The 27976-nt window shown below is 41.9% G+C and overlaps 1 protein-coding gene across 1 annotated transcript; it reads left to right on the top strand.

Annotated features, from left to right (window-relative positions):
* Positions 1-87: 87 nt before the first annotated feature.
* Positions 88-27976, top strand: TXLNB (taxilin beta). Its single transcript, XM_005154777.2, has 9 exons — positions 88-490; positions 2438-2529; positions 6272-6442; positions 12882-13076; positions 14729-14848; positions 19547-19621; positions 24747-24839; positions 25965-26060; positions 27164-27976. The coding sequence occupies exons 1-9, from the start codon at positions 88-90 to the stop codon at positions 27974-27976; spliced, it is 2058 nt and encodes a 685-aa protein (XP_005154834.1).

Here is a 27976-nt window from a genome sequence, read left to right as displayed (position 1 = left end):
GCCAGCCTCTGGGAACAGCTAGATGACTAATTCTGTGTGTTTTTAAGCTAATCCTCCATTTGTTTGCTGTCAGGTACAGCACCAACCATGGAGAATGACCAGGCTCCCATCTCACCTGGACAGGACATCCAGGGGCACAGCGGGGATAAACCTGCCCCTGGCTCTCAGGCTCCTGCTCCAGCACCCATGGAGCAACCAAATGCCTGCCCTGAAGCAGCTGTGTGCGATATCTCAGAGGAGCTGAGCCGGCAGCTGGAGGACATTATTAAAACCTATGGGTCTGCTGTGAGCTTAATGGAGAAGGAAAGTGCCACTACGGGAGCTGACAGGCCTGAGAAGGGAGAGCCAGGCAGCATGGAGGATGCAGAGTATGAAGATGTGAATGAGGAGAGTGAGAAAGAGAAGCTGACTCCTGGGGATGCTTCCAGAGCAAAGGAAGCCAGCAGCAGCAAGGAGCAAAAGCTGGAGAAGAAAATCTTAAAAGGACTAGGCAAGTACTTGCATACACAGCCCTTCTGTGAACAGAAGTAAAAACTCCCTGGTTCTTGCTTTTCCCACTGTTAAGCCACTGCCATGGATGATATGGACCTCCAGTTACCACTGAAAATTATGGTGGCTCGTACAACCTTTCTCTAACTGATAACTATCTTCAGCAGTTACCCAACAGATACATGTAGGCTGTGTCAGATATTCGTCCTTTTAAAAAGGCAAAATCTTTTGATTATCTCACATAATTCTGATGTACTATTGGGCTGCCCAAACTAGTTAGCCAAAGCTATGAGTCTGATGACACACTGTGCAAGGCTGCTTCTTAGACAAAGGAAAACCTGGCCTCTTGTTTGTGCCTCAGTATGTTTGTTTCTTCCCCTGCTTCTTCAGGTACTATTTATCACTAGTTACAATGGTGCTAATGGTGCTACTATGTGGTGTGGAAACCTGCAGAGCAAATTCACTGTTATGCCCGAGTTGCCTTTCATCTAGCAGACATCCAGACTCATCACAGACTATAAGAAATAAGCCAATAAGTTTATCTTCTCTAAGTACAGTGCTTAGAGAGCAGCTCGGCCATGGCAGGGCTCTGTTAGCTGAGCTAGAAAGAAGTCTCAGCAGGTTTTTGTAAAGAATGTCCTTCCCACTGAACAGCCGCTAGAGAGCAATGTAGCTACATCTGATCTTGCAAACGCAATTCATCTCGCATTCTACATTTAACTCAGGACAATCTTCAAGCCTCTCCTTTACGTGACAACTCAAACCCAACAGCAGACTAATCCTATGGAAAAATCACTAAAGGACGTTCTTACAAACGAGGGATTAAGCATAGGACAGAGCAAGGATCTTTTTCCCCCAGATTCCTTGAATATCCAGGAAAAGAAAGCTAATCAGCTTCTATTGGCTTGGGTTTGGTACAGTTATTAGTACCTCTCTATGATCAGTGAAAACACTACCAAAGCTCGGTTTTCCAGCTGTGGTTGCAACAGTTTTCACTCCAGGCTTTTATTTAAGCTCTTTTCAACTTATTTATACTGGTGCGGTAGTGAGAACTTAGTGTGAAACAGTGGATTTCCTCCACAGGCAGTATTCCTGAACTGCGCTAGGCCTGGAGAGGAAAAGGTCCAACATAATGCAGAAAACAAATTTGCTCTCTCGGCTTCAGAAAATAGGAGTATATAGGAAAGCACTTTCAACACTTTCAAGCCCCTGTCATCACAGCCATCCTTATCTCCAGGGACACCAGGGAGATTTTGTACTTGATAAACAAGTAGTGTTCAACCTTCAGCTCTTATGCAGGGCTAGAATTAATACCAAGAGGTATCACAAGAGAAGCAATACATAAATGGAATGTAGTGATTTAACTATGCATGCCCAGATAGTTATTAGACTGTCTCTGGTACCTGTACTCTCTTCATCAGTCAGGGAACTGATTTACTATCATGTAGTCGACACCTGGCTGGCAGTAACTGCTTCTCTGAGTGTTTCCATCAACACCACAGTCTTCATAACTAACTTAATCTTCCTCTTGTCCTGTGCAGGTTGAGCAGCACAGGAGCTGAGTACACCAGCTTTGATCAATTTTTGCCTGCAAATAGATCTGGTTTCAAAGTTTCCATCCTATTTCAGTCAAATGTGATCCAGTAATGTTGCAAAAAATATTAAATGAAAATCAGATTGTACAGGACAAAAGCATTTCACAGCCAGGTCTTTTGCTAGAAGACAGCACATTACTGAGGTCTGACATGGAGGAAGATTCAAGCATGTTTGTTCTTATGGGGAGAAGAAAAATCCAGAAATTTGTAGCAAAATGTGTTCTTTCCTTCCAAAATACCTCATTTCTCATGGAGTTTTTACAGATCCATGCATCAAACAACCAATTTCATAACAATACATGGCTACAAACTACCTCTACTGTCACATCTCTGCTGCTTTTTTTATTTTTAAGGGAAGGAAGCCACCTTACTGATGCAAAGCTTGAACAAGTTGAATACTCCAGAGGAGAAGCTGGACCTGTTATTTAAGAAGTATGCTGAGCTGGTTAGTACACCATTGGTTCTTTTCTGTGTAAACTGTCTATACAGGAAGGTATAAAAAGCATATGCTATGTAGCATGGTCAAACCTCATGTAGTGATAGCATCTGTGCTGGTAATTATGTCCCAAAATAATTGTCAGGGTCAAATAATCAATTATGGGTGAAAAGGAGAAAAAAGTAAAATGTGAGGAAAACAAGCTGGACTTTAGGTTAAAAAACTGATGAGGCAGAATATTTGGACTTTAAGGCAATTCTGCCAAACCAATTCACTGGAGACTAGTGTCTCTGCTCCTGCCTTCCTCTTCTGCAAGGAGTTTTGCATACCTCTGCATGCGAGCATTGCTTTAAACTGTGTATCAGTGATTTAGCCAAAATGAAAATAAATAAGGGTTTAGTATAAAATGTTAGGAAGCAGAAGATCTGAGAGAGCTGAAGCTGATCACTGCAGAAACTACAATAGTGAAATGAAGAATCAAAGCCCCTGCCGCCATGTCACCTCTGTAACACTGCCACCTCCCTGACTCTATTCTTTCCATACTTAAGGTGGGTTATTTTCAGATCAAGTGTTTTCTTCTAGTTAAAGGGCTGTATGGCCTTAAGCTGTGGAAATCTTACAAATGAGAAGGCTGCAGCATTTTACAGTTTGTGGAGTGCTGAAAAATGTGCTAAGCAGAACATTGACTTTGTAATTGGTTTTATGCACAGATGTGTCCATGCCTCATCATAATGTGAAGTTCAGCTTTCCCTTTCTTCATGTAAAATCCTCTGATTTCATAATATGGTCTCAGGCTGTTTGTGGTTTAGCTCATGCTTAAAGGGACTTCATGCCCACAGATTAACTGAAATGAGTCTTCTTCCTCTATAATGTACTCTCCACTGCATTGAAATGTCACTGAAGTACTGTATAAAACAGGGGCCATATTGCCCTGTGGGAGAAAGGTGCTAAAAGAAAATACTGAGTATTTATTTTTGACATCCTGGACAATGTGACTAAATTAAACCACTTCATAAATACAACTAAAAGCCTGCTGGATAAAGCCTTAAACTGCTTATTTAGCATGGCTGAAGAGTGTAGTGTTTTTAACAACTTATCAGCAGGAAGCTGTAGTAGTTACCACTCTTTGCTCCCTCTTATCCATCCCCATCACACACTTCAGGTCACTTTTTGCTTTTGCTGTGTTGTTTTCCAGCTGGATCAGCTCCCTGGCTGGGTGAACCCTGTGGTGACACAGACACTTCCTGCAGCACAGCTCAGGGGAAGGTGCAGCCATGTGCCAGGCTGAGCTGGGTGCTGGCAATGGCTTCAGCCCTGTTAGTACAGTTGCTGTTAGCTGTGGTTTAAGGTGCTCTGCTCAGGCACCCCATGCAGCACCAGCACTACCCCACAGACTATATACTATTTAACTGTTAATACAAGCCCTGGCACAGTCTATAGCAAGGGCTACCCCAAAAGTTGGAAGTCATGAGGGAAGGCAGGGCTAGTGTGAAGGAAGCCATTCCTGCAGGGACAGGAAAGCAAGTTAGTGTAGCCCTTTAGGTACCAGCTGTGTCACGCTTCTTGCCATTAGAGAACATTTTATTCACTAATACTGGTGTAGGCAGAATGGTTGGGGCTAGTAAAGCAGGCTGTGCTTTACTTCAGCTTTTTTCTACAAACAGCTGTTTCAGAATTGCTTGTAACCAGCTTATTTTCAGTGGTCCTGAGAGTCCCACAAGTGTTGGGTGCAAGAACTATGCCCTAATAAATAAATGTGTTACCATTGTCTTCAGTGGGGTCAAGATAAAACTTTTTTTCTAAGTGGAGAGTTCATCTCTCTAGGTCAGCCTTCCAAACTCAGAATTCCTTCTATTTGTAGTTAGGTTTAACCAATATTTATTCTCAAAAATTTATCATTGGTGGCCCTTTTGTCATTCCTACTTACCAGTGAATTCCCTTCTTGAGTGAAAAAATAAGACTGTGCCTGAGACATTCCTGAGAACTCTGAAATACAAGCTTTTAGCACAAGTCGTTTCTATGGGGGGAAAAACAAAAACTCAAAAAATGCTTGGAAGATTTCTCATATGACAATTAAGACCTACTTTATTCTAAACCCCCTATCTCACACAGTTTGAATGAATCATCTCAAATTTGGATAAATCATTATCCACTCAGCAGAGGCTGCGCATGCAAAACGTGAAACAAAAAGAACCTTTTCTGTGTGTTTTTAAAAGGGAAAGGGCCAAATTCAAGCTTATAAAGGAAAACAAATGTCAGCCTTCATTACAGAGAAGCCATTTTTTCCCCACAATACTAGAAACATTATTTCAGCTAGTGCAGCTTGATTAGGTGCAAAAGCCCCTATTCTGATCTATGGGGGTAAAAACACACAATTACACATGCTGAAAGTTGGGCATAAACTGTAAATATACTTCAAGCTGGTGACTGCATTGTTTCATGGCATGACTAGCTGTGATTTGATTGATAATACACTCAGCTCTGTACTGTAAGCATAAATTACAGAACATCTGCAGAAAACAAAACCTCAGGCAGAGAAAGTGTAATATATGATGGCTGTTGACCTTGTTTGAGCTGCACATCATTCCCCTGCACTCACAGACTTTCCCAGTCATACCGGGGTTAATAATACTAGTGGTACCTTATTGCTAGATGATGTAATCTTAACAGCAACTGTTATTATGAAGGTTTGCACACTGCAGCTCATGTGCTGATGTTTTTCAACCAAAAAACATCTGGACTTCAGAAATATCTCTCAACGTATGCACGCCTGTAATACAGCAAGGAGGGCTGCTGTGTTTTGGAAAGGGAGAAAATCTTTAAAAGCTTCAGAGGTGAAATGCTTCTTTGATGTGACTGTTATGGTGTTAATATGCAATGCAGGGAATTTTTCCAAAACAGCCAGTAACAAGCACATGCTAGAAGAAATGACCGGCCTGTGCAGGGGCTGGTGTTAGCAATTCTGTTGCTGCCCCTCATTCCCCTTCCAAATACACCCTCCTCCCTGCCAACTGTCTAGAGAAGGCAGCAGCCATGCACCCACAGGAGAGCAGGTTCCCAAGTGAATGTCAGGCATTGCCTATGTTTGCTTCAGTAACTAGGTGGTCCAAAAGAGGTTTGATTCACTGTAACCCACTCCCATTGTTGATGGCACTTCCAGAAACACAAGTGATGGGTGCTTCCATGTGCTCCTGTGAGGGAGAGGAGCCTGGCAAGAGGAGGTGTTCATTCACCATTTTGGGGAACACTTCCCTCCAGAGCATTCTCCTCCATCAGCAGCAAAGACCCCACACAAACAGCATGCCTGTTTTCCAGCACCTCTTTGCTAGAAGCTGTTTCTTTTTTCAGGAAGGTGCAAAAACAGAATGAGCAACTCCTGCGTTGTCTCATGGTCTGGGGAAATCTCACTGTGTAATGCGCTACCAGCTGCTCCAGTTCCTAACGTTGACACAAAGATAAAAACCTCACAGGTGTCCTTCAAAGAAGTTCAGATCAAGGAAGGAAAGGCTGAAATGGTGTGACAAGAGTGTTAAAAATTATGTTCACCCACTCACACTACAGCACACTTGGGACTGTTGCAGCAGAGGGCTCACAACTCCCTTCAGGTTCCTCTCTCGTCTCCCATTAGTGATGATAAAAACAGAACATTTCCTAAGCGGTTAAGGAAGTGTAAAGACTTTCCTAAAACCAAAAGAACTGGATTTCTTTCCTGTCTCTCTCTATTTCATTTTAATCCTTGTTCCTTGCCCAGCTTGAAGAACATCGTGCTGAGCAGAAAAAGCTCAAGTACCTGCAGAAGAGGCAGGCCCAGATCACCAAGGAGAAGGACCATCTACAGAGTGAGCACAGCCGAGCCATCCTCGCCCGCAGCAAGCTTGAGAGCCTGTGCCGAGAGCTCCAGAGGCACAACAAAAACCTCAAGGTGAGTGGTGGCCTTATCAAGATACCTGGCAGTGGGGGAAAAGATGATGCTGATGCCTTCCATCTTGCTCTAGTACCAAAATAAAGAGACATTTACATCTGCGCATGCAATATATAGTTATGCATATGCTGTAAATTTGAGGCCCATTTATACCGAATCCTCTTTATTTCTTGCTTGGAAATACCCAAGCATTTTTGGGCATTGAGTTTGCTCACATTAGCTGTAAGTGCCCGTTGCATTATCAGGGAGCCTAGCACAGAGAAAACTGGTGGTGCTAACAGACCAGGCCATGGGACTGCAGGTGCGAATGCACGTGCATAGGCAGAATAACAGCTTTGCTCCAGAGGACTTACTGAAAGCTGGGCTATGTTTTCATGTAATTTAAGCAGTTGGGCATTTTCAAGTGATGTGTGAGGATCAGTCAATCAGAACATTCATGTCAAGACATCAAACCAGCACTGTTTGTAGACGTTGTCTGGATTACAAGAATCAGTTCAAAAAGGAAATTTTCAGGAGTGTGAAAGGCTGGGATACATATGCCTATTTCTTGGTGCCTCACACCATTTAAATGTGAAATTTATAACATAATTATACTTCTTGAAAAACTTTAGTTTCAAGAAACATATTTCTGTTGTGATTCTCCTTTTTTTCCCAGAGTACATGTTAGTGATGGTGGTGGTATTATTATACAAAAATCCTCTGCTTTGATCTATTCAAAATCCTTCCTTATGGGGATATAGTTATGTATAAAATTACACATATGAATTGTCAGCAGCAAGAATTTCACCTGATATAACCTCTATTAAGTGGAATGGATTTTCATTCATTTCCAAAAGCTCAGGAGCAGGCCTTCAGGGTCTAGCTCTGACTTCCATTGTACATTGGTAAGAATATAGCTGGGAGGGGGAACAGCCACATATACATTCAAACTGTGTACCAGTAGAAGGACAAAAGCAGTTTAGGAGATAGTTAGGAAAACTAGAAGCAGATCTCTGTGTGCTCAGTTACAGTAGCACAAAACTGGTACTGCCAATTAAATTTGTGTCTGTCATTGTACCAGACCTGAACCATACATCTTGATATTGATCTACACAGATTTACCAGACTTTCTTTGGGCAAAATCTTTTGATGGAGATACAAGCTAATTTTTAAGTAATTTAAGAGTACAGGGTACAGTGCTTTGCATAGACTTAACTGAGATTTCTAAACAAACCATATCAGTGGAACAGATCAGTGAAAACTGGATTATAGAGAAAAAAAAATACTATATTTGTAAAGTTTTTTTGGAACAGGACTTGTTGAATTACTCACACTATTGCCCAGATACCACAGGCTTATTAATCTCACTACAAGAGTGCATGATTTTCCTCTTTGTATATAAATACTTCATTACACATTTCATCTTTACATTTAGAGAAGTCTTTTTCCAGCATCTTTTAATTTGTTGGACTGTCTTACTGTGGGACTATGTCTCCTAAATAAACCTATCAATTTCAGACTCAGTTCTGGCTTTTATCCTCTACCTCTACCAAGTGAACCAGGAAAGGTACCTGAGCTGATCAGGTAGCAGGAAGAAGTGTTCAAATTTTTGCCACTACTTTCTAAGAACTTGGAGACTTTCCAAGAAACCCAGAATATTAGCTTTCCTCTGGTTCCTATTCTTTCAGTGTAAAAAACTCCATAGTTAAATAAGACAGTAAGGCAAAATACACTTGCAGAATGAATGAAAATTAAATGAATAAACAAAAGCATTCGATATCTTTATTTGGTTTTGTCTCTAAGAATTTTAACATAATTCTTGGAATATTTGCCTTTAAACTTTAGCTCCTGGAGACCTGTGCATGTCCAGAATCTCATCTTCTGTTTATTTAAATTAATAACAATTTCTTCCAGTTACGATTGTACTGAGAGGGCCCAACACAGCCAAGTCCATTAAATATTATTTTTAAAATCTCCTGCTTAAGTAACTTTTATTTTGGTTTTGGCAGGACTGAAAGCTGATTCAGAATTTTTTAACACTTGGGATTAACACTTCTGATTATGCTCCAAAGTGTAGGAGATTGCATCATTTCAATAGCAAAGGAGAATCTGGTCTGTCCAGATCACGAACCTCCTCTGACTTACCATGTGGTACATTATATGCACATCACGTCATGTAAATGTCATCTTCACTCATCTGGTGTGTGGAATTCCCATTAACTGGATATCAGTGCAGCCAAGTGGTGATGAATATGCAGTGTGGATCTGCACTGAAAATCCACAGGACAGATCAGAGAAGAAATATTTCTGGTTAGTACTGGATACTGGCCTCAAAATCTGACTTATTTACAGCCCAGCTATCCAGATTATTTCCCTGCAGCTACACTTCACAGCAGAAAACAGATGTTTAATTCTCCTTCCAATAAAAGCAGAATAAATATTTGTGAAATAGCAGAATGTGTTCCCACTGCAATAGAGAGTAGCTCTGGTAAGACCAACAGCAACTCCTTTTTCTGCATGGTATTCATGTTCTGTCAATCATCTGACAGTTTGGTGGCTACTTACCATCTTGTAGTGACATGAACATCTCAGGTCCCTTGTCCTTCCTGCTATGAGGCATTAAGCAATGACTCTCATACAAATGTCACGAAAGTCACATTGATTATAGGCTCAGCTCCAAACTGGCTCAGACCATGGTGCCTGGGAATGAAGAGAATGATTAATTAAAAATGGAGTCTGCACTCATTTCATCTCAGCAGACCAACAGTCTTCCTGAGTTGCCCCAAGGAGGCATGAGGACCAGAGACAATCCTGCCCTTCTGTTTGCAAATTATCACACGTTCCAGTGATAAATCCCAAACTGTGGAATATCCTTGTCTTAATTTTGCAAGGTTTTATCCAATGCATTTTTATGTTTTTAGCAGTAGAACACAAGACTGATAGCAGTACTGCAGTAGGACACAAGAATCTTTGATACATCTTTGATAGGGTAGATATGAATCACAGACTAAGAAAGGACAGAGGAAAGGCAATAACGATTTATGGTCAGACTTCAGTCTTCCACAAGGAGAAAGCTAAAAGAATTTTCAATGACTTCTTTTTCTCACTAAAACTGAACACTTGCTTTCAAACTATTAAAAAAATAAGCACAGAGTGAAGCAGCTGACAAGGCTGATCATGGTTTGCAAGTTATGAATTCATCATGATGATGCTGAGAAGTCACCACCCCAGACACCCTCTTGCTCCCTACAACCAAGCAAGCCAGGAGCTCTGGACTCCACACACCTATTTCAGCTTCTCCAGCAGTAGCACAAAACAGAAGTCAGTCTTAAGCCTCCAATCTGGGGGAAACTTAAGGATCTTTACACGATGGCGTCTTGAAATGGGAAGGACTAAGGAACCTGTGAGATAAAGGTGCATTTTCTCAGTTTATGGAGATAGGTATAAGCAGAGATGGGGCTGCAGCCTTGTGATAATAAAGCTTGGGTGATGCCAATGATTTGGGGTTTGCCAGACTGTGTCTGTCCAGGTGAGGTGGGTAAAAGGGAGCTGGCACCACAGCCCCAGAGCAGAGCTGGCAGTGATGCAAAGTTCTTCTTGTGGCATGTGGGCATCTGGCCCCCTCCCTGGCTCTAGTGTAGATGCAGCTTCAGGCATTGGCTTTTACAGCTAGTAAAGGCTCAGGTTTAAAACAGACACCTCCAAAGACCTACCACTATTTCCAGCATAATAGCAGTAGAACCTAGAAACCTCTGTTATTGAAACTTAGGGATCAGGCACCAGCTTACCATCAGCTGGGTATTGGCAGCATTGCCATGGCAGAGCACTGGAACACAGAGGGTTTTGTTCCTTTGAGCAGGGAAGAGTCAATGCCTGCAGGTCCCTGCACAGTGCCGTAGCCACACAGTTGCCCTTCTGTTCAGACAGCTCTTCTCACCCACATCCACGCTTAATCTGCCTGCAATCTCAGGGATTTCAGAAATCACTGCCATTTTATGAGGGACTCTGAGAAGCCCTCTGAGACACAGCCAGACCCCCAAGCAAATACCCTCCTAAGATATCTTTTTCTCTGAAGCAGAAGAGGTCAAGAGAAATAATGTGCCCTGCAACTAAATGCTTCCTGGCTTAGTGTCTTTAACCTTGAATATTTGTATTGTCTCTGTGCTGTGTAATTATTCTACTTCAGAGGAGAGAATGGATAGGAAATAAGATCCTCTGAGTAACACATGCACAGAGGTTTGTTTGGTTTTTATTCTTTTTTTTACATTTGCATGATTGCTACTCTAGAGAATGTCTCATTTCACCTTGTAACAAAAATGTTCAGTGTGACATGAGCACAATCCACTGATTTTTTGGTTTATATTTGGCTGGATTTATTACTCCGGAGAGCTATAAATCATAGCAGTGACATGTTATAACACCATCTCATCCACTGGAACAATAAAGTACTTTTGAGGAAGGATGTTTTGAAACCATACAAATAGGACTCCAGACATGCAAGTTCAATTTTTCACTCTGATTTCTTGAAGTGAAAGCACCTGGTCACTTTTCTCCCTGCTAAGGGCTGCACCTATCCAATTGGGAACTAAAAGGCTCAAGCAGTTTTTCAGACAGTGTATTAGAGGTAAAATGGAGCTCTGACTTGACTGAAACTATCTAGGAATTCAAGTTTAATTTGGCAAAGTTTTGAACAAAAATAAAAGGAACTGCTTTTAAACATCCCCTTTCAAAAAAAAAAAATCAAATGTTTAATTTGGGAATGCTAAAGGAGCTGATTTAAACCACCTTCTGAGTAGCATTTTTAACTGTACTTTGGAACAGCATTTCCGTTTCGATAATGCACTAAAAAGATCTAACCTAAAAGTAATTACAGACAACACAGCTCTATTTCTGGTCAAGCAAAATGTTTCAGGCTAAATTAAATAATTCTCACCAATGTAAAAAATAAATAAATATTGAAGAGCTTCTCTTTCACCTTGCTGCAAACTTTGTGTGTGTCCAATTTCATCACAGGGACTGAACCAGGACCCCCAAGTCATCTGCTCAGCTCTATCTGAAACTATTTCTTCCTCTTAAGAGTGAGAATCCTTCTGGGCTCACACTTTGTTTTACTCTGTCTGTGAGTACTCACATGTGTTCTGGTGTGAACTGCAGAGCACATCAGAGCTTTGTGGTGATTTCTTTGAACTACGGTGTTATTAACACTAAGGGCTCCAATACTTTCCTCCCATCATCCAAGGTGTTGTCATCTCTGTCACTTCCCGGTGAGCTAAAGGACAAACATTCCCTACCTTGAACAGCAGCTGTCCAAGATCAGACTTGTGTGGTGCATGCTAAGTAGAATTAGGGTCATTTGGTATTCATCTTACTTTAAGACTAGGGCCTAAATCTACACCTTTTATGTCAAATTTATGACATAAATAATACCTCATTAGAGTCAGCTAAGGCTTTATTCAAGTACATTTATAGAAACTATCCATATGCAGTGTTACCAGAGATTTTTATGTAAATGACTATGATAGCTGAAACCTCATTAGAGTGTGCCATTTGCATGCTGCAGAGTGGATTCTTAGCGTGATTCTGGCATGATTTGTAACTAGAGCAGATACTCTCCTAGCCACTGCACATCAGGATTACATTCCCCAGAAGGGCAGACTGCCCTGGAAGAAAATGTGTAGGGAATAAAAATAGTCCATATTTCTGGATCCAAAGCAATGAATCCAGATTCTTTCTGCATTGTCTTTTTTATTCAAATCCAAAACAGAATTTCAGTAATTAAAAAAAAAATAAAATCTCCAGGATTCTCCAGGCAAAATTCTGATTCTTTGCTTTGATTCTGTAAGAAACAGCCCATAAGCTTTCCTTGATTCCATTATCTAATAAATCAGTGCAAATGTTGGTGTCAGTAAAAAAGTTAGGGAAGAAAAATTGAGGAATTGGGATGAGGAATTGGGATGAGTTCTACAGAAAGGGATGGATTTCTCTTAAACATGAAAGTCCAAAAGACTATAAATTTGATATGAGGATTCCTGATTAAAAGGAGGCAATTTAAAGGGTGATTTTTTAATTCAATCAAAAAGAATTTTGATAAAAGTGCTTTTGACTACTTCCACTGAATATCTTCTTCCAAATCAAAAGCTGTGCTGCAGTATCATGAATCAAGACATACATGTATGGCCCCTTTCCAGGCTTGCTTTGATCTGAAACTGCTCTCTACATCCATCTTTGTAAATGCAAATTCTTAGTTCCCTAATTTTTTCAAGGCCAATGTGTAATTTGCTCTGTAAATTTAGAGTCATGCCTAATGCTGGAGCAGATGAAAGCAAGGAAATCTCCAGAGCGGAATACAAACACATATAATCCTTCAAAGGGAAGCGTTATGCTACTCTGAAACAGTATCTTTCTGGAACCTCTTATGTGTCTTACTTACATGACTGCATTCTCTCCCATTTAACAACAGGAGGAAACAATTCAGCGGGCACGGGAGGAAGATGAGAAGAGGAAAGAAATAACTAATCATTTCCAAGGCACACTGAGTGAAATCCAAGCACAGATTGAGCAGCAAAGTGAGAGGAACATGAAGCTCTGCCAGGAGAACACAGAGCTTGCAGAGAAGCTGAAAAGCATCATCGACCAGTACGAGCTGCGGGAAGAGGTGAGAGAAATGCCCTGCTGCCCACAGGGACAGACAGCAAACCTGGCTTCACTGAGGGAAAGCAGAAAGCACTCCCACCCTATCCTCTCTGCTGGCTACCATGTCTCATGGAGATAACAAGGGCAGTATCCCAAATGGGTCTATGCATGTAACAAGCCAACCAGACTCTGTGTGACAAACCCTGTGGCCATGGGGTTGTGTGAACCAGCACCCTTCCTGCAGCACTCACCTTGTTGCTCTGGGGACAGGGGCCAAGACACCCAAGCAGCAAGGTATGCCAGCCGTCTGCTAAGCTGCTCCCCATCCCTCTCACAGCTTCCCCAAGTCCCCAGGGATCTCCCCAGTGCTCCTTTCCTGCTTTCCCTAAGTCACCCCCAAAACACCTCCCAGCTGCCATCTTTTTGGACAGCCTGCTTTGTTGCTGATGCCAGGTACACCTGTGGTCCCTCCAGACACAAGTCTGATGGGCTCCAGTGTAGATACTTTTACCCTTCCCCAGAAGCAGAAAATTAAGACGACAGATAAAGGAGGCCCTTTGCATTGGAATATATTCTTTTTTGCAGGCACAATGCTCACAGTAAGATCAGGCAGATAATAGCCAGCTGGGAAATTATTCATTCTATAAACATTAGAGTTGGTCAGAAAATTTTGACACAAAAACATCCATTCAGTAAGATCCTAAACTACCTTTTTTTTGGTATTTTATGACACGTGCTAAAAAACATCACAGTGGGTCTTTTTATTGTTTCTAAATACGTTTACTGTGAGCCTCAGTACAATCAGACAACGTTATCATATTGAATAAAACATAAGTAATCTGTACTTACAATATGGAATGCCCAATATAATATGTGCATTACCAAATCTATTTAATCCTGTATGAAGTCTTCTGCTGAATGCAGGTAATGTACATTCCTGTCTTGTTGTTTCTATGAGAAGAAGATGAAAAACAGAGGGATGTAATAAGAATATTTGCTTCTGTGAATTTTATCTGAATGAATCAAAAGTGAAGAGGTCTATCAGCAACATTTACCTCTCAAAGGTCACTATGAAGCCAGACATTATACAGGGCAGAAGATGCCTCTGACCCAGTTGGTTTGATCTCCTCCAAATCCCCACTCATGTACTTTCACACAGGCCCTCCAAGCCCATGTTGTGCATGTACGGCCAGAGCAAAGGGTGTGTACAGGGCTTGTACTTACAGAGCTGTGTACAGCAGGTGCAATGTGTCTTTACACATTTATCTAACAGTGGCTTAGGTCTGCTGGCCACTTAACAGCTCAAAAAAGTGTCCCTCCTGCATATTTACTATTGATGAGCAATTATTTGATCTTCAGTTATACTGGATTGTACTGATGACTTCATATGTAGACTATGGCCAGAGCAAAGACTCTGAAGTATTTTATTTTATTTTCATAAAAATAATTCAAAATAGGTAATATAAACAGATTTCCTTTCCCATGCAAATTCTGGCACAATTTGTTCTTGTCAGTGCTGTAGGGTTTTTTAATAATTGCAGTAGGGTAGGAGTCTTCCTGTTTTGCAATGCTTTTGTCTTACGAGCGTTTGAGTAGATAGCTGTACATGTGTGAGCATGAAGCTCTGTGTACATAGTGAAACCTGCACATTCAGCAGAATTTATTTTCTTACAGCACCTTGATAAAATATTTAAGCACAGAGAACTTCAACAGAAACTGGTGGATGCCAAGTTGGAGCAGTCTCAGGAAATGATGAAGGAAGCCGAGGAGCGACATCAGAAAGAAAAGGAATATGTACCTATCCTCCTAATCTGCCTGCCTCTTACCTAACATTAGGTCAAAATGAGCCCTGCATGCTATTTCACTAATACGTTGGTTCTTCGGGTCCAAGCTCGGTTACAGTAGCAGAGATGCTTTTATTGCTGCTGTCAATGCTGAATGTAAAGGAACAGCATCTGAAAAGCTGCTTCCATTGCCGTTTGCAGATTTTGAAGCTAACTGCAGAGCGGTAGGTTAGAGCACAGACTGCTCTAGCTAACTCAGTGTTACTACACAGTTGATTCATCATGATGGGTCAGGTGATGCCATTAGCTTTCAAAAGGCTCTGATATTTGATACTGCATCTCCCCACATGATAAATGAGCATATTTAAACAGCCAGAGAGGAGAACAAGAACATGGGATTAACATGAGCTGGCTGAATGCTTACTATTCCCTGAAACTCAGAGCCTCCCCAGACATCCCCCCTGTGGGTCTGGTGGAGGCGGCTGCACTGATCTCATACTGTAAGGACTTACCAAAGTTCAATTTGACCTAGGGATTCGATTTTACTATCATCCCATAACTGCACAAGATCTCTGCACTGATCTAGTGGCTAGAATACCCACTCCTACTCAGCTTTACTCCCAGCTAAAGGCTGAGGGGGAAGAGAAGCTGAGGCCTCTCCGTGGGCACATCTGCATGTTGCTGCATGACAATTTTTGATCCAGCTCAGTTATTTTAATGCCCATGTAAAGACAAGCCCCAAAATTTCCTTCACAACCATTGATTCTTGGCAGGTCCAAATTCCAGGAAACATTTCCAAAAAATCCCTTGCAATAACAAAGCAAATTTGGGCTTACTTTATTGCTGTCACTGGGGGTTCTGCTATGTAGTACCAGATTTCAGATACTGAGTGAAAGAAACAAACAACAAAACCAAACAAACCACAAAAAAAAAACAAACAAGCAAACAAAACCAAAAAATCCAAGCAAACAAAAAAAACACCAACAAAAACAACAGAAGAAAACTGACGTATACAGTTTTGTATCAATGATCTTTCTTACTGTGCCCCACAGAACATGGATTTTGGGGTTGCCTGTTGCCTGTGACTGGCCCTGTTCCTAGCCAGATCTTTGTGTAGTTTATCCAGAATTGATATACCCAGTTTTGGTGTTTTAATTTCTTCTAAAGCAGTGAACATCATCACTATCTACAGTTGGGAGTGGGAGATTTCCTTTGTGGCTTTGCTATGTATGACTAGCACCTAGGAAATAGCAGGTTTGAAAAGAAGCTACAAAGCCTTTAGGCAGTGGGTGTATAATGATATGCACCATGCACAAAGACTATTTTTTTATACTGTCCAAAGTAATGCTTAAAAACCCTGCTTTGGTGTAGGCTGGTGATATATGGCTAACATCACCTTAGAGCAAAGTAGATTTAGCTGAAGAACTGAAGTGACTGGCCAAAAGCCATGCTACAAGTCAAGGCATGATGAGCATGTCATGATTCATCACAGGTAGCCCAGCACCCAGAGAGCTGGCCTACACTTGTCTCCCACCTTAATCCTATTGCTGAGCTCTTAGTCCTACCCACCCAGCTATTGTGCTAATGTCTGTGGGAGTAATGTATATATATCTCTGTATGTAAGAAATCAAAGTCGTTTTGATGGAGTCCTCTCATTTAGCTGAATTTCTCTCCAGCTCAGTAATGTGCAAAGCCAGAGCCTTACTGCTTTTCAGTATCCTGTCCTCTGAGGGAACAGCTCTTAAAACCTTTCTCTCCGCACTATTTTCTTACATCCCTACACATGACTTTTGGTGCAGGATTTTCCAAATGTCTTTAAATGAATTTTTTCTCTATTCTTTTATCTACTTGATTAGTCCTTGTAGGCTCACTTTGATGTCTTCCTAGGTAGTTCTTCCATGTAGGAATCTTTGCCCCTATACAAAACTTCTTTACCTCAGACTAGGAGAAATGTCATCTCCTGCAGCCTCTGTACATCACATCTCAATAGACAGATTATCTCATTGCTTGAACAATCCACTCTACATGTGCAACAAAGAATGCAATTCCTATAAAGCAGCAATGGTTCATACTGTGTGGCCTTCCCAAAGGGTCAATTTGACCTAAGGATTCAATTCTACTATCATCCCATAACTGCTCAGCACTACTTGGACTTTCTCCTAATACCATACATTGTTAGCACTTGTAATGCAAACTTTGATGTGCAATTAATTGCACTTTAAATCCTCTGTGGCTTTCAAGTATATGACTGGAAGGTATTGATCAGATTTCTACATAATTGGAACTTGCAGAGTCTTGCAGCAAAAAAGGAAGCTTAATTTTCACTCAGCCAGTCCCTAGATCCATGTCATTAAATGGGAATGTATGTTCCTGGGGACCGGTTTTTTAATTCCTGAGTATGATATGACTGTCTGGGCCTCCAGCAGCTATCACTGCTCTAATAATATAGTGTAACATCACTACACTTCACTGAAGTGCTGCTTTGTAAACACCACATGCAATATTTATTCATTTCTTTATACTCTGGCCTCCTTGTTACCACTTCATAGCCTATTAATAAATGTACCAGTTCTCCTGACTTGTTTTCTTCCAGCTTGGTGTTTGCAGATGACCTCAGGCTACATAACACCACATGCTAATTTGAGCAAACCTCCCTGTGGCTTGCTTCCATTATAGAAGAGTTTATTAACTTTTGAACTTTTACAGGCTGCAGAAGCTATGTGGGTCAGTAAGAGAGAGTACAGGCAAAAGAAGCAACTTTTCCTAGTCTTCACTGTCCATCTCTTGTGCTGTGGCAGAAGATGTGCTGCAGGAGGTGGGACCTTTTCATTATCCCAGGCACAGTGGGCATGAAGGCAATCGTAGCTGAGATTTAAACAATACGGATAAAAGCCCAGTTCTTGGAAGTAATAATTGGCCTATAGACTGGGTAGCTCTGAAGCTTTCCAAAGCACTTTTCATTAAATCATTCAAACCAGACACCCTAGAATTCATAAAAAAAAAAAGAAAAAAAAGTGAAACTTAAAAATCCAGATTTCATCCAAACTTAAAAAAAGCCAAACTAATTCTTTCTCTGTGTGTAAAACATACTGTCTCCCAAGAAAACAAGTGCATGAACTGAGGCTCATTTAATCCAGGCCTACTCATACCATCTCTTTTTACTGGTCACAACACAACCTATTTGAAATTTTAGTCAACAAGATCTTAGCTCAAGAATTTGACTCACCTCCATTAGATCAAGCATTAGATTAAATTCTCAAAATAAATATGAAGAGGTAGGTATAAAACACAATGTACTGTGGCTTCATAAAATGCGTACTCGAGCTGTGCACATTCTTGTCTAGGTAATTGTAGATGGTAAAAATTCAGTGGGTCTAAATCAAAAGGGCAAATTGATGGAAAAAGTATTTCTCTAGAGCTTATATATATATTTAATGTGTTCGCAAGTCTAATTCAAATAGTGCCACAAATAGCTGTAGGGAGGGAATTCATTTTGTTGTTCAGTCAGCATTTTTAGGGTATATTCTCAGCTCTTTTGCCAGGTGGTATTCAAATAGTTTATGTGTGTTATTTCCAGCAAAATGGTTGGAATAAAAGTTTTAATTAGGGGTCAAATACATTTTCTGCATGTGGTTCTACTCACCTTTCACTTCCAATATGAGAGTAGGATCTATTGACTTACATGGTACTTTTATTATCAATAGATTTTCAGAGCCCAACAGAAGTGTTACAAGCAGTACAATTTAATCCAACAAAAGTCCTGTGGTAAACTGATTTGTTTCTATCTCATTTCTCAAGCTATCATTAACATTCTTTCTCTAAAACACATTTGGCCTAACCAGTAAACCCTTTACAAATGTGTGGTGGGGGATAGGCACATTTCTTTCAAAACTTCAGTAAATGTTTTGACTTTCAGGTTAAACCAATTGCTATAACATTGCCATGCACTTTAGAAGTGCTGACTCAGAACTGCAGCCTGGAAAAGACTCTGTACAGTTCATTCTTACAATTCATTCAGCCCTCCCATCTGAAGCCTGCACTTCATAATATCATTTTGCCAAATACCTTAAAGTGGGGAATCACATCTTCCCAGGAGCGGCCAGGGATAACACTGCAGTCAGGCTTTTCCTAGGTTGCCTCCTTGATCTAAGTGAGGCATTAATCACCCTGAGTTGGGATACTCCACTAAGAACATGTCAATGCAAATGGAGCTTAAAGATAATAGTTACCAAAAAGCATATGGCATTTACTATGTCATGAAATCACATGGTAAATTTCTGAAAGCTCACAGATTTTTTGAGGCATATCTGACTGTGACCACACCTGAGTGCTGAGTTTGACATTCACTGGAAAGCAGGAATTTGGCCAGAGCTGTGCTGAAAGTGCCAGAAAGTATTATAACCATTCTCTAGAAGTCTGCTGAAGATATGGTTAAATACCACACTTTCTAGAGCCCACTGCTCTGCAACATCATTCCAAGTAGGTTTTGAACTCATATTCAAATATGCCTTTGGAAACCAAATGCCCTGTTCCATGTCTCAGGATGGCACTAGATGCTCTATCTTGTCTAACTCCTCTACATTCATCTAAGAGTTAGATTACTCCTTATCATGGTAGTAGTGGCAAAAGCACAGGTAGGTGGAGGATAAGGATTTCCAGCTGGTAAACTAGGGACCTAATAATTTTTTCTCTCTTGCTCAAAACCCAGCTCCTGAACCAAGCTGCAGAATGGAAGCTCCAGGCCAAAATGTTAAAGGAGCAAGAGACTGTCCTGCAGGCACAGGTGACGTAGGAGAGGTGATTGCATGGTGTGCCTTTATTTCCCCGTTTTTAACCCATGAGACATACTCCAGGTAAAGTATCCATACTACTTTCTATGTATTCCCTCTAGCCTCATTTAACATGCAAAGGAGACAGGTTATTTTTAAGCCAACTGCAAGTTAATACCCATACTGCAAATCATACTGTGGTATGTGGGTTTTTTAGTCTGGAGAAGAGAAGGCTCCAGGGAGCTCTTACAGCAGCCTTCCAGTACCTAAAGGGGGCTTACAGGAAATGTGGAGAGGTGCTTTGTACCAGGACCTGTAGGGATAGAACAAGGGGTAATGGCTTTAAACTGAATGAGGGTAGATTTGAATTAGAGCTAGGGAAGAAAATCTTTACTATGAGGTTGGTGAGGCACTGACACAGGTTGCCCAGAGAAGCTGTAGATATCCCATCCACAGCAGTGTTCAGCCCAGGCTGGATGTGGCTTTAAGCAACCTGGTCTAGGGGAAGGCACCCCTGCCCCTGGCAGGGGGTTAGAATTAGATGATGTTTAACATCCCTTCCAACCCTAACTGTTCTATAATACTATGATTTATGAGTGTTTAAAGTACTCAACTACATAACAATATGTGTGCCTTGGCTTGATTATTCACCATAACTACCCTTCAGGCAGGTTTCTAATCCAGCAAAGCACTGGAATACATACATATCATGAAACACATTTACCAAACTGGAGCTGATGTGCTCATGGGATTTTCTGTACTGCAGTGTGAAGGCAACATTTTCATTAACTTCAGCAAGAATTCTGCCTGCTAAGGGCTTATACAAAGGATTTCAGTGTTTGGCTGGAATTTGAAACATTCAACAAAGTAAAAATCCTTGCCAAAATTATACTAAGAGTCAGGCTGCAGTGAAAAGCAGTAAAAACAAGAAACAGGCAGTATATGCTACACTTTGAGAGCAATACAATAATCCACCTTTAATGCAAGTGAGAACACCCGATTACATGTTTGACTTTGGACTTTCACATCAAAAAGAGGTAGCATTAGTAGATTTTCCTAGACTTACAAAAACAGCCATGTAGATTTATCTTCTTTAACTTGTCTGCAAGAAAGGTCATCCCCAGCAGAGCTTTGGGGAGTAGGGAGGGTGTCAGTTCTTCAGCCCCTCTGCAGCTGCTCATCTCCTCCACCCACCAGGAAGTCCCTTCCAAGCCCTTGTTCACAGTTAATCATACTGGTAAGTTGTTCCTTCTCTGCCCTTATAGAAGGTCTAATTCCTACCTGTTGATCAGTCAAGAAAGGCTATCATTAAACTGATAACCTGGGAAAACACTAAGAGGGGTTTGGTCCTTTACATGTTTTTTCAAAGGCTGAGATAAACTGGTAATGCACCAGAGAACATCCCATAAACTGCTGCTGACACCAGTTTGACAGGCTCTGCAATCAAACCTCAAAGGCCTCCAGCTGAGTATGTCCCAACTGCAAACCTGCTCCCAATTTTCTCAGAGTGGTTTTAATTACACTTCTATGTTTAACCAGAAAGAGTTCGTATGGAAACAGACTTCTGTAGCCAGTTTAATGAAACTGAAGATACTGATAAAAGCTAGAATATATGAAGCATACATTTGACATAGTAAAATTGGTTTTAGAACAATCCAGTCAAACAAGTCTGCAAAGGCATTGGTAATATATGTGCCCTTTGCAGTCTTGGATACATGAAAATTAAGTGATTTACTTGTTGAAATAAAATATGCATTAGTTAGAGCTTAAGTGTGAGAGCTCTGTCACCTACACAGCAACCTCCATTTGGAATTACTGGGAAGAATAACATTATTATTATTATTATTACTATTATTATTATTACTATTTCCAGTATAGTAGGCACTGAAGGGCCTCCCTCATGGACCAGGTGCCATTGTACAGAAGAGAAACAGCATAAAGAGCTCCTTGATGCAAACAGCAAAAACCAACAAATAGATATTAACAAAGGAACAGCTCCATAGAAACTATGAGAAGATGTTGGTCAGTGAGATAAGGAGAAACCATAATACAGCCCCCATGGTCTGCTATAGTGAGTGAGATATTACTCAGTTCTAGAGGAGGAGATGAACACACACTGCTTCTTTGAGCTGGAAGGAATCAGGGGACATAATTTTCACACCTGCCTGCCACATCAGGGGACATGATTTTCAAGCCTGTCTCTGGGAAGCACAATGTGCCTGAGGTGGCCAAATCTGGCCCTCCAAATGGTGATGGAAGTCTGGCACTGGCTGAGGGAATACACCCAAACCACAGTGGTGCTTCCCAGGACTCTTCACACCCTCCCCAAGCATGTTGCTTAGGAAGACGTTTTTAGCTTTGTGCTTTGAAACAAAGCGAGAAGATTAAAGTCAGCCAAGGCCTTTAATTTTCAGCAGCTGGCATGGTGCAACCACTGGGCTATGGCAACCAAGAACTTAACAGGGCCGAAGGAGTGTCCTTGCTGTAGCACCTTCATAGCATGATGATGCTGAGATGTCCTTACTTCCCAAAGCCTTGCTCTCAGTTCTCACCTGGCAGCAGCACTGCCTGTGCTCCCCCTGCTCATGTTGTCAGGGCCCCTGGATAGATGGTAGGCAGCAGATGAGGGGGACCTCATCTCACTGAGGAGCAGAAGTGCATGCTCCTACTGACAGAAATCTCTCACACACTGTTCCCAGCCACTGTGAAAACAGTAATTTATTATTCAAATTTAAATTCCATAAGCTATTCCTGGTGCTATGATATTGCCTCAGGCCCAGCTGAGATCAGAGTTTGCCCTGTTCAAACCTAAAAGGTTTTCAATCTAATTAAACAATAGGCAAAAGTTGGAAGGGAAAAGCAGAGACAGAGAACTGAGGTGAGGTTTTTAAGACAATGGCTCAGGGCTAGAAACTCCAATTCGCTTGCTCCCACTCCTGCTCCCTTAACTGGCTTTGGGATGCTCAGGCATTTCTCCTTAGAGCCATGACATCTATTTCAAATGTCTCACTAGGTATCAGTGTCCCACTTATGCTATGGCACTCTAGTGGCTAAAACAAATCCCTTAGAGTTTCTGTTTGTGCATAGGTCACAGCTCTGGCTACAGCCTGGTGTAAACACACTTTGTCAGCTACCTCTGATCTTGGCATCACAAGCTCTACACAGATTAACCTCCCATGCCTTCACCCAGCTCAGTGGGGAAGGGCTGCAGCCAGGGCCTTATTCACAGCCACCAAGACCCTAACTACCTAGTTTAAACTTATCTCTGGCACATCCGTGGTACACTGCAGTTACAGCCATGACATGGGGCATCATGACAACGAGCCAGAATGAATGTGAAACACAATATAACGTTAGGCGTTCTGATTTCAAAATCAGAATTAAACCCACCCACTGTTCACCACATTTTCTAAACCTTCTTTTCCTCAGTAACTGCAGAGTAGGCACCAGGGCAGGGTGTGTGTTGGCTGGCACCACACAAAATACAAGCTCCTAGATGGTCATTTAGTCAGCACCCCGTTGGTGTGAAGAGGGCAGTTAGCTTCCAGCCAGACACCCGAATAGTGCAGGCTGCTCTTTAATCTCCCATCACTCGACACCCACCCTGCCTCAGCCACTGCATGTTACAGCACTCTTCTAATGAGAGGTGTCAGGCTGGGCAGATGAAATGTCCAGTCACCTAAACACTGCTGGGGGTGCTCTGGCATCAGATAGAAATGGATGAGATGGAGCTGCTCTTCTTACAGAAAAACTGATCTCAGATCTTTGGAAATTTATTTTTTTTTTAGATATAAAAATCTGGATCACTGACAAAATACAGCCACGAATGAGCTTTCATGTGGCTACCCAGTATAAACTGATAGCAAAATATGGAGCCCTAATAGTCTTAAATGCTGGTACATTGCAACAGATCTGTCTCCTGCTCTGCTTCACGAAGTGAAGTGAAACTGGCAGAGAAGGCTGTCAGGGAATTATTTTCTCTGCCTTTGCTGACCTTGCCTGCAGCTGCAGCCCACAGGCAGGCTACAAAACAGAGCTGACAAGGTGCCCTCTCAGCTCACTCAAACTACAGACCAGAGACAAAGCTGGAAGGGATCCAGTGAAGGATTACAGGGGTGTGAAGCCAAGGGTGGGTTTTGCTTAGTGCTGGGGCTACCCTGTTTGCCAGGTAACATAGGAAGGGAACAGCAATACTCCTCTTAAACAGTGGAGTCCAGTGAAGCACATCGAGTGCTGCCTGATGCAGCTCCTAGCCACAGCCTGAGCCACCAAGTGGGGACTGGAAAGATGGAAGAGGGGAAACTGTGGCTGTGGTGTAGATACCTCTCCCACAGTTCACTTGGACATCAGAAGCAGTTTACACAGGGAAGCACTCAGCTCCCCCTCTAAACCCTGCCAGTGCTTATGTCCACAGGTTAAAGTTTGAGTCTGACAATGTCTGCATGGTTAAAGGGAGCTTAGAGTTTAGCCCTCACCATGCTGGCTGTCGCCTTGATTTAATCCCACTGCCTGGTTCTTCACAGCATCAGTGGTTGCACAGCATTAGGTTAGTCCCTGACCATGGACATGGGTTCAGGTATCACATTATCATTTTCCATTCTGTAGGTCATCCTAGGTGTCCTTTCCTTTAGATTTCAACCACAATTCTACATAGAGGTATACAGGGCTTGTGAGGAAGGGCAGGGAATAGAAAGCTTTTCAGACTTTGATGCTGCCCTCTATAGTCCCTATAGTTACCAAGGGAAATGTTTTCAGAAGTCTCTGCTTCTAGGGAACCCTTTTGCTTCTGAGCACCCAGTTTAGAGATGCCATAGCTGCAACATTCAGGAGAATAAGGCACCCATATTTCCCAGGTCTTTTTAAAATCACTGTCCTGGGTCTTTCTATTTTTCCTCCATTTACTTTTCTGCAATATAGAATCATAGAATCATAGAATAGTTAGGATTGGAATCATAATAACTTGCAACCTTAAAAAGATGCAAAGAGTTTCAGTTCCCTTATGTTTGTGTTTCATGGTCTCCAAACAGAAGCTAATTTGCTTGCCTACACACAAAACTTATTATCTTCCACCAAAGTAGAAGTTCATCATCCTGGAGACTCTGAAATTTCACTGTGGGTTTTTTTTCTCTGTTAATGCAGATCACTCTCTACTCTGAAAGGTTTGAAGAATTTCAGAAAACATTGACCAAAAGCAATGAAGTGTTTGCCACATTCAAACAGGAGATGGAGAAAGTGAGTAACAGCACCTCATACCTGAACTCTATGCTTCACACTTTCCTTTAAAATTTTGGTATTTTTCATTGCAATAATTTTATCTGGAATGGAACCATTTCTGCACATTTTGGAGAACAATCTCATCAGCATCCAAGTAAGATCTGCGGCACACTCAGCCACAACTGATAGCAGCTTACACTTCAGCAATGTAAGATGAACGTTTCACTTTCCCTTTCAGATAAAACCAAAATTTCCCTGGAAGAGAAATCATTTTACCTAGAAGTTAATGTGGTGGTTGGGTACAGACCCCCGGAGATATCAAATGGGACATCTGGAGCTGCATGTGTTAGCCCATGTCTCCAGGAGTGACTGACAGAGCCTCCTGGGTGACTGACACTGGTACAGAAAGGTTGACAGGCTACACATCTTCCTACTGGCACGACAGGCAGAGCTGAAGCCCATCAACACCTTCCCACCATTAAGCCCAAGTGGCTGTTTCACTGCTGCTGGTGTACTTATTTCTTGTAATGAATGGGAGTCAAAAACCAAACACACCCACGTGTTGAACCCACTTTCACAATAAATGATATTCTGCTCTGCCACTGGGGCCCATATTCCTGATGCCCCAACCCAGGCAACCACCAAGGATTTGCACAGTGTTCAGTCTGCAGAAAACCAAATGGAAAGGTGATGCTATTTAGGTAATGGTGTGTTTTGGAAGTAGCATAGAGGTGACTAATCCAGAATGATTTTCCTTGGCAGTGCTGGCTCAGGAGATGCAAGCCCTTTTTTTAACTTCCCAGCAATCTAACGCTGTGGTCTGGTAAAGAGACAAACAGAATAATACCACCTTTTCTTTGCCTTTTGTTTTTGTGATAGTTTGTAATGTGGGATTTGGCTATATTTACAACCGCATAATCAACTGGTCCTACTTTAGGACTACAGACTGAAGGCTGAAAGTTATATGGCAGCTACATAAAACAAAATCCATCCTTTACCATAAATTATTACTTAGCACAGCCACTACAGCTGCTGGTAGCAGAGTTATGTGTACAGCCAAAGACTTGAATAAAATGACTGCCCTAATTTAATCTTCAGCATGGGCTTCCTGTTGTGATTCAGCTTTTCCTCCTGCTTCCGTAGATGACAAAGAAAATGAAGAAGTTGGAAAAGGATACTGCTACATGGAAATCCAGGTTTGAGAACTGCAACAGGGCGTTACTGGACATGATTGAAGAGGTGAGCAGTCTTTTTCTTCTCAGGATGCACTTCTTTCCCCACATAAAGCTTTAACTATGAGATGAGGTGACCTGGAACAGCCAGAAGTCAATGAAAACATTGTTCTTGAATCTAAAGGTCTTTTTTTCCAGCTACCTTGGTAATTAGATATCTTCACACAAAAAGACAACCCCAGCTGCTGGGGCTTTTAGATTGTTCAGAAGCATTCATTACGTCCAAGAGAATCTGAATTATGTAACTGTGAATTTTAAGTGCTCTAAAAATGTGCAATTGTTAATGCTCTCTCATAGAAGCAAATTGGCATTAGTTCACTTCATGCAACTTTCTTTCTGCATAAGAGCATCCTCCCAGGGAATTAATGCGGTCTAGCTAATGAACTTCAAATTTACGCCTTTCATTAACTTCCTGTGTATGCAAACTCTTAAGAGCCAAAAAACAAGCACTGTGGCTCACCATAGTTTTAAACATGCTGTCACAGGGGCATTGCAGGGGACATTCATAAGCATGTTGGAACTCATCCAAATAAGATACGAGGCTGCTTGAAGTTTCACCCCAAATTTACACTGAACTTGGACCAGACCTTTCTGATTAGACTTGTAGATCTGTGCTATTGCTGTTTCTGGGTTTCTGTATCTCTTGTTTCCTCACTGATTGTAGAAACAAGAAAATGTTCCAGTTCAAGCTGCTTTCACAGAATCCAGAAGCAAAATAAGCAAAAAATATAATATAACTTGGTTTCCCCAAAATTCACACCCACTGGATGTTCAGGTAGGCTTTTGGATGCTTATCTATACAGACATCAACTACATTTTTCCACCTCCACAGATTAACAGGTACTCCTGCAAATAGTTTTGAGTGAAATTGATCTGGATCTGTAGGGAGACTGAGAATGCTTAATACAGTGCAGTAACATGGCTGAATTTCCTCTTGAAGCTTTAGTACAAAAGATCATAGTTATTGTAGAGCAGTTGGCAAAAGCCAGCTACCTGGCAGTCTTGTGAGGGCTGCCTAGATCTCAAATTATTTCCTACCTACCAGTTCCACCAAGGAATTGCATGCACCCAAACTCAGTTCTTACAATTTTCTGATGTCTTTGACCACAGAAAGCCATGAGGACCAAGGAATATGAATGCTTCGTGCTAAAAATCCAGAGGCTAGAGAACCTTTGCCGGGCTCTGCAGGAAGAGAGGAATGAATTGTACAAAAAAATAAAGCAAGCACAGTTCCCTGAAGAAGTGAATGGAAATGGCATCTTAGAAGAAGATGATGATGCTGATAGAAGCCCTTCCTCTTCTGAGCAGGCAAGCATTGAGCTGTGCACTAATGACGAGAGGATGCTGAAGGAGCTGGCTGAAGCCTTTAGGGTGTCCCACAAGGCAGAGGAGTCCGTCCCAAGCAACAGCAGCAATCCAGAGGCCAGTGATGCTCAGACGTGTAATGCCATCCTGGTGCCAGAGCTCCCATCTCCTCTAACACCACAGTCAGAGGCTGGGAATCTCTGTGAGCAGCCCAGTATAAGTACACCAGCACCCACTGAACACATACCAGCACCGCCTGGAAGCACACCAGCACCTACTGAAAATACGACAACACCAACCGACAACATGATGAAGCCCAACAAAAGCATGCTCATGCTCCCAGAAAGGGTGCCAGTACCCACAGAAAGTGCACCAATACCGCCTGAGAGTGTGCCAGTACCCACTGTGAACATGCCAAAACCCTCTGAAATCATGCCAGCAACCCCCGAAAACCTGCCAACACCAGCACAAAACCTGCCCCTTCCCCATGGGAATATGCCAGCACCCACAGTAAGTCCACCAAAAGCTGCAGAGTGTGTGGATGACCCAGCAGAGCAGTCTGTCCAAGGTCAGTCGTCAGAGCAAATGGGGGACACAGACATGGAAGCAGTGGATTGA

Source organism: Melopsittacus undulatus, chromosome 3, assembly GCF_012275295.1.
Source record: "Melopsittacus undulatus isolate bMelUnd1 chromosome 3, bMelUnd1.mat.Z, whole genome shotgun sequence".
Taxonomy (NCBI): domain Eukaryota; kingdom Metazoa; phylum Chordata; class Aves; order Psittaciformes; family Psittaculidae; genus Melopsittacus; species Melopsittacus undulatus.
The sequence above is the reverse complement of the archived record's forward strand: the minus strand, read 5'-3'. Positions and strand labels throughout refer to the sequence as shown.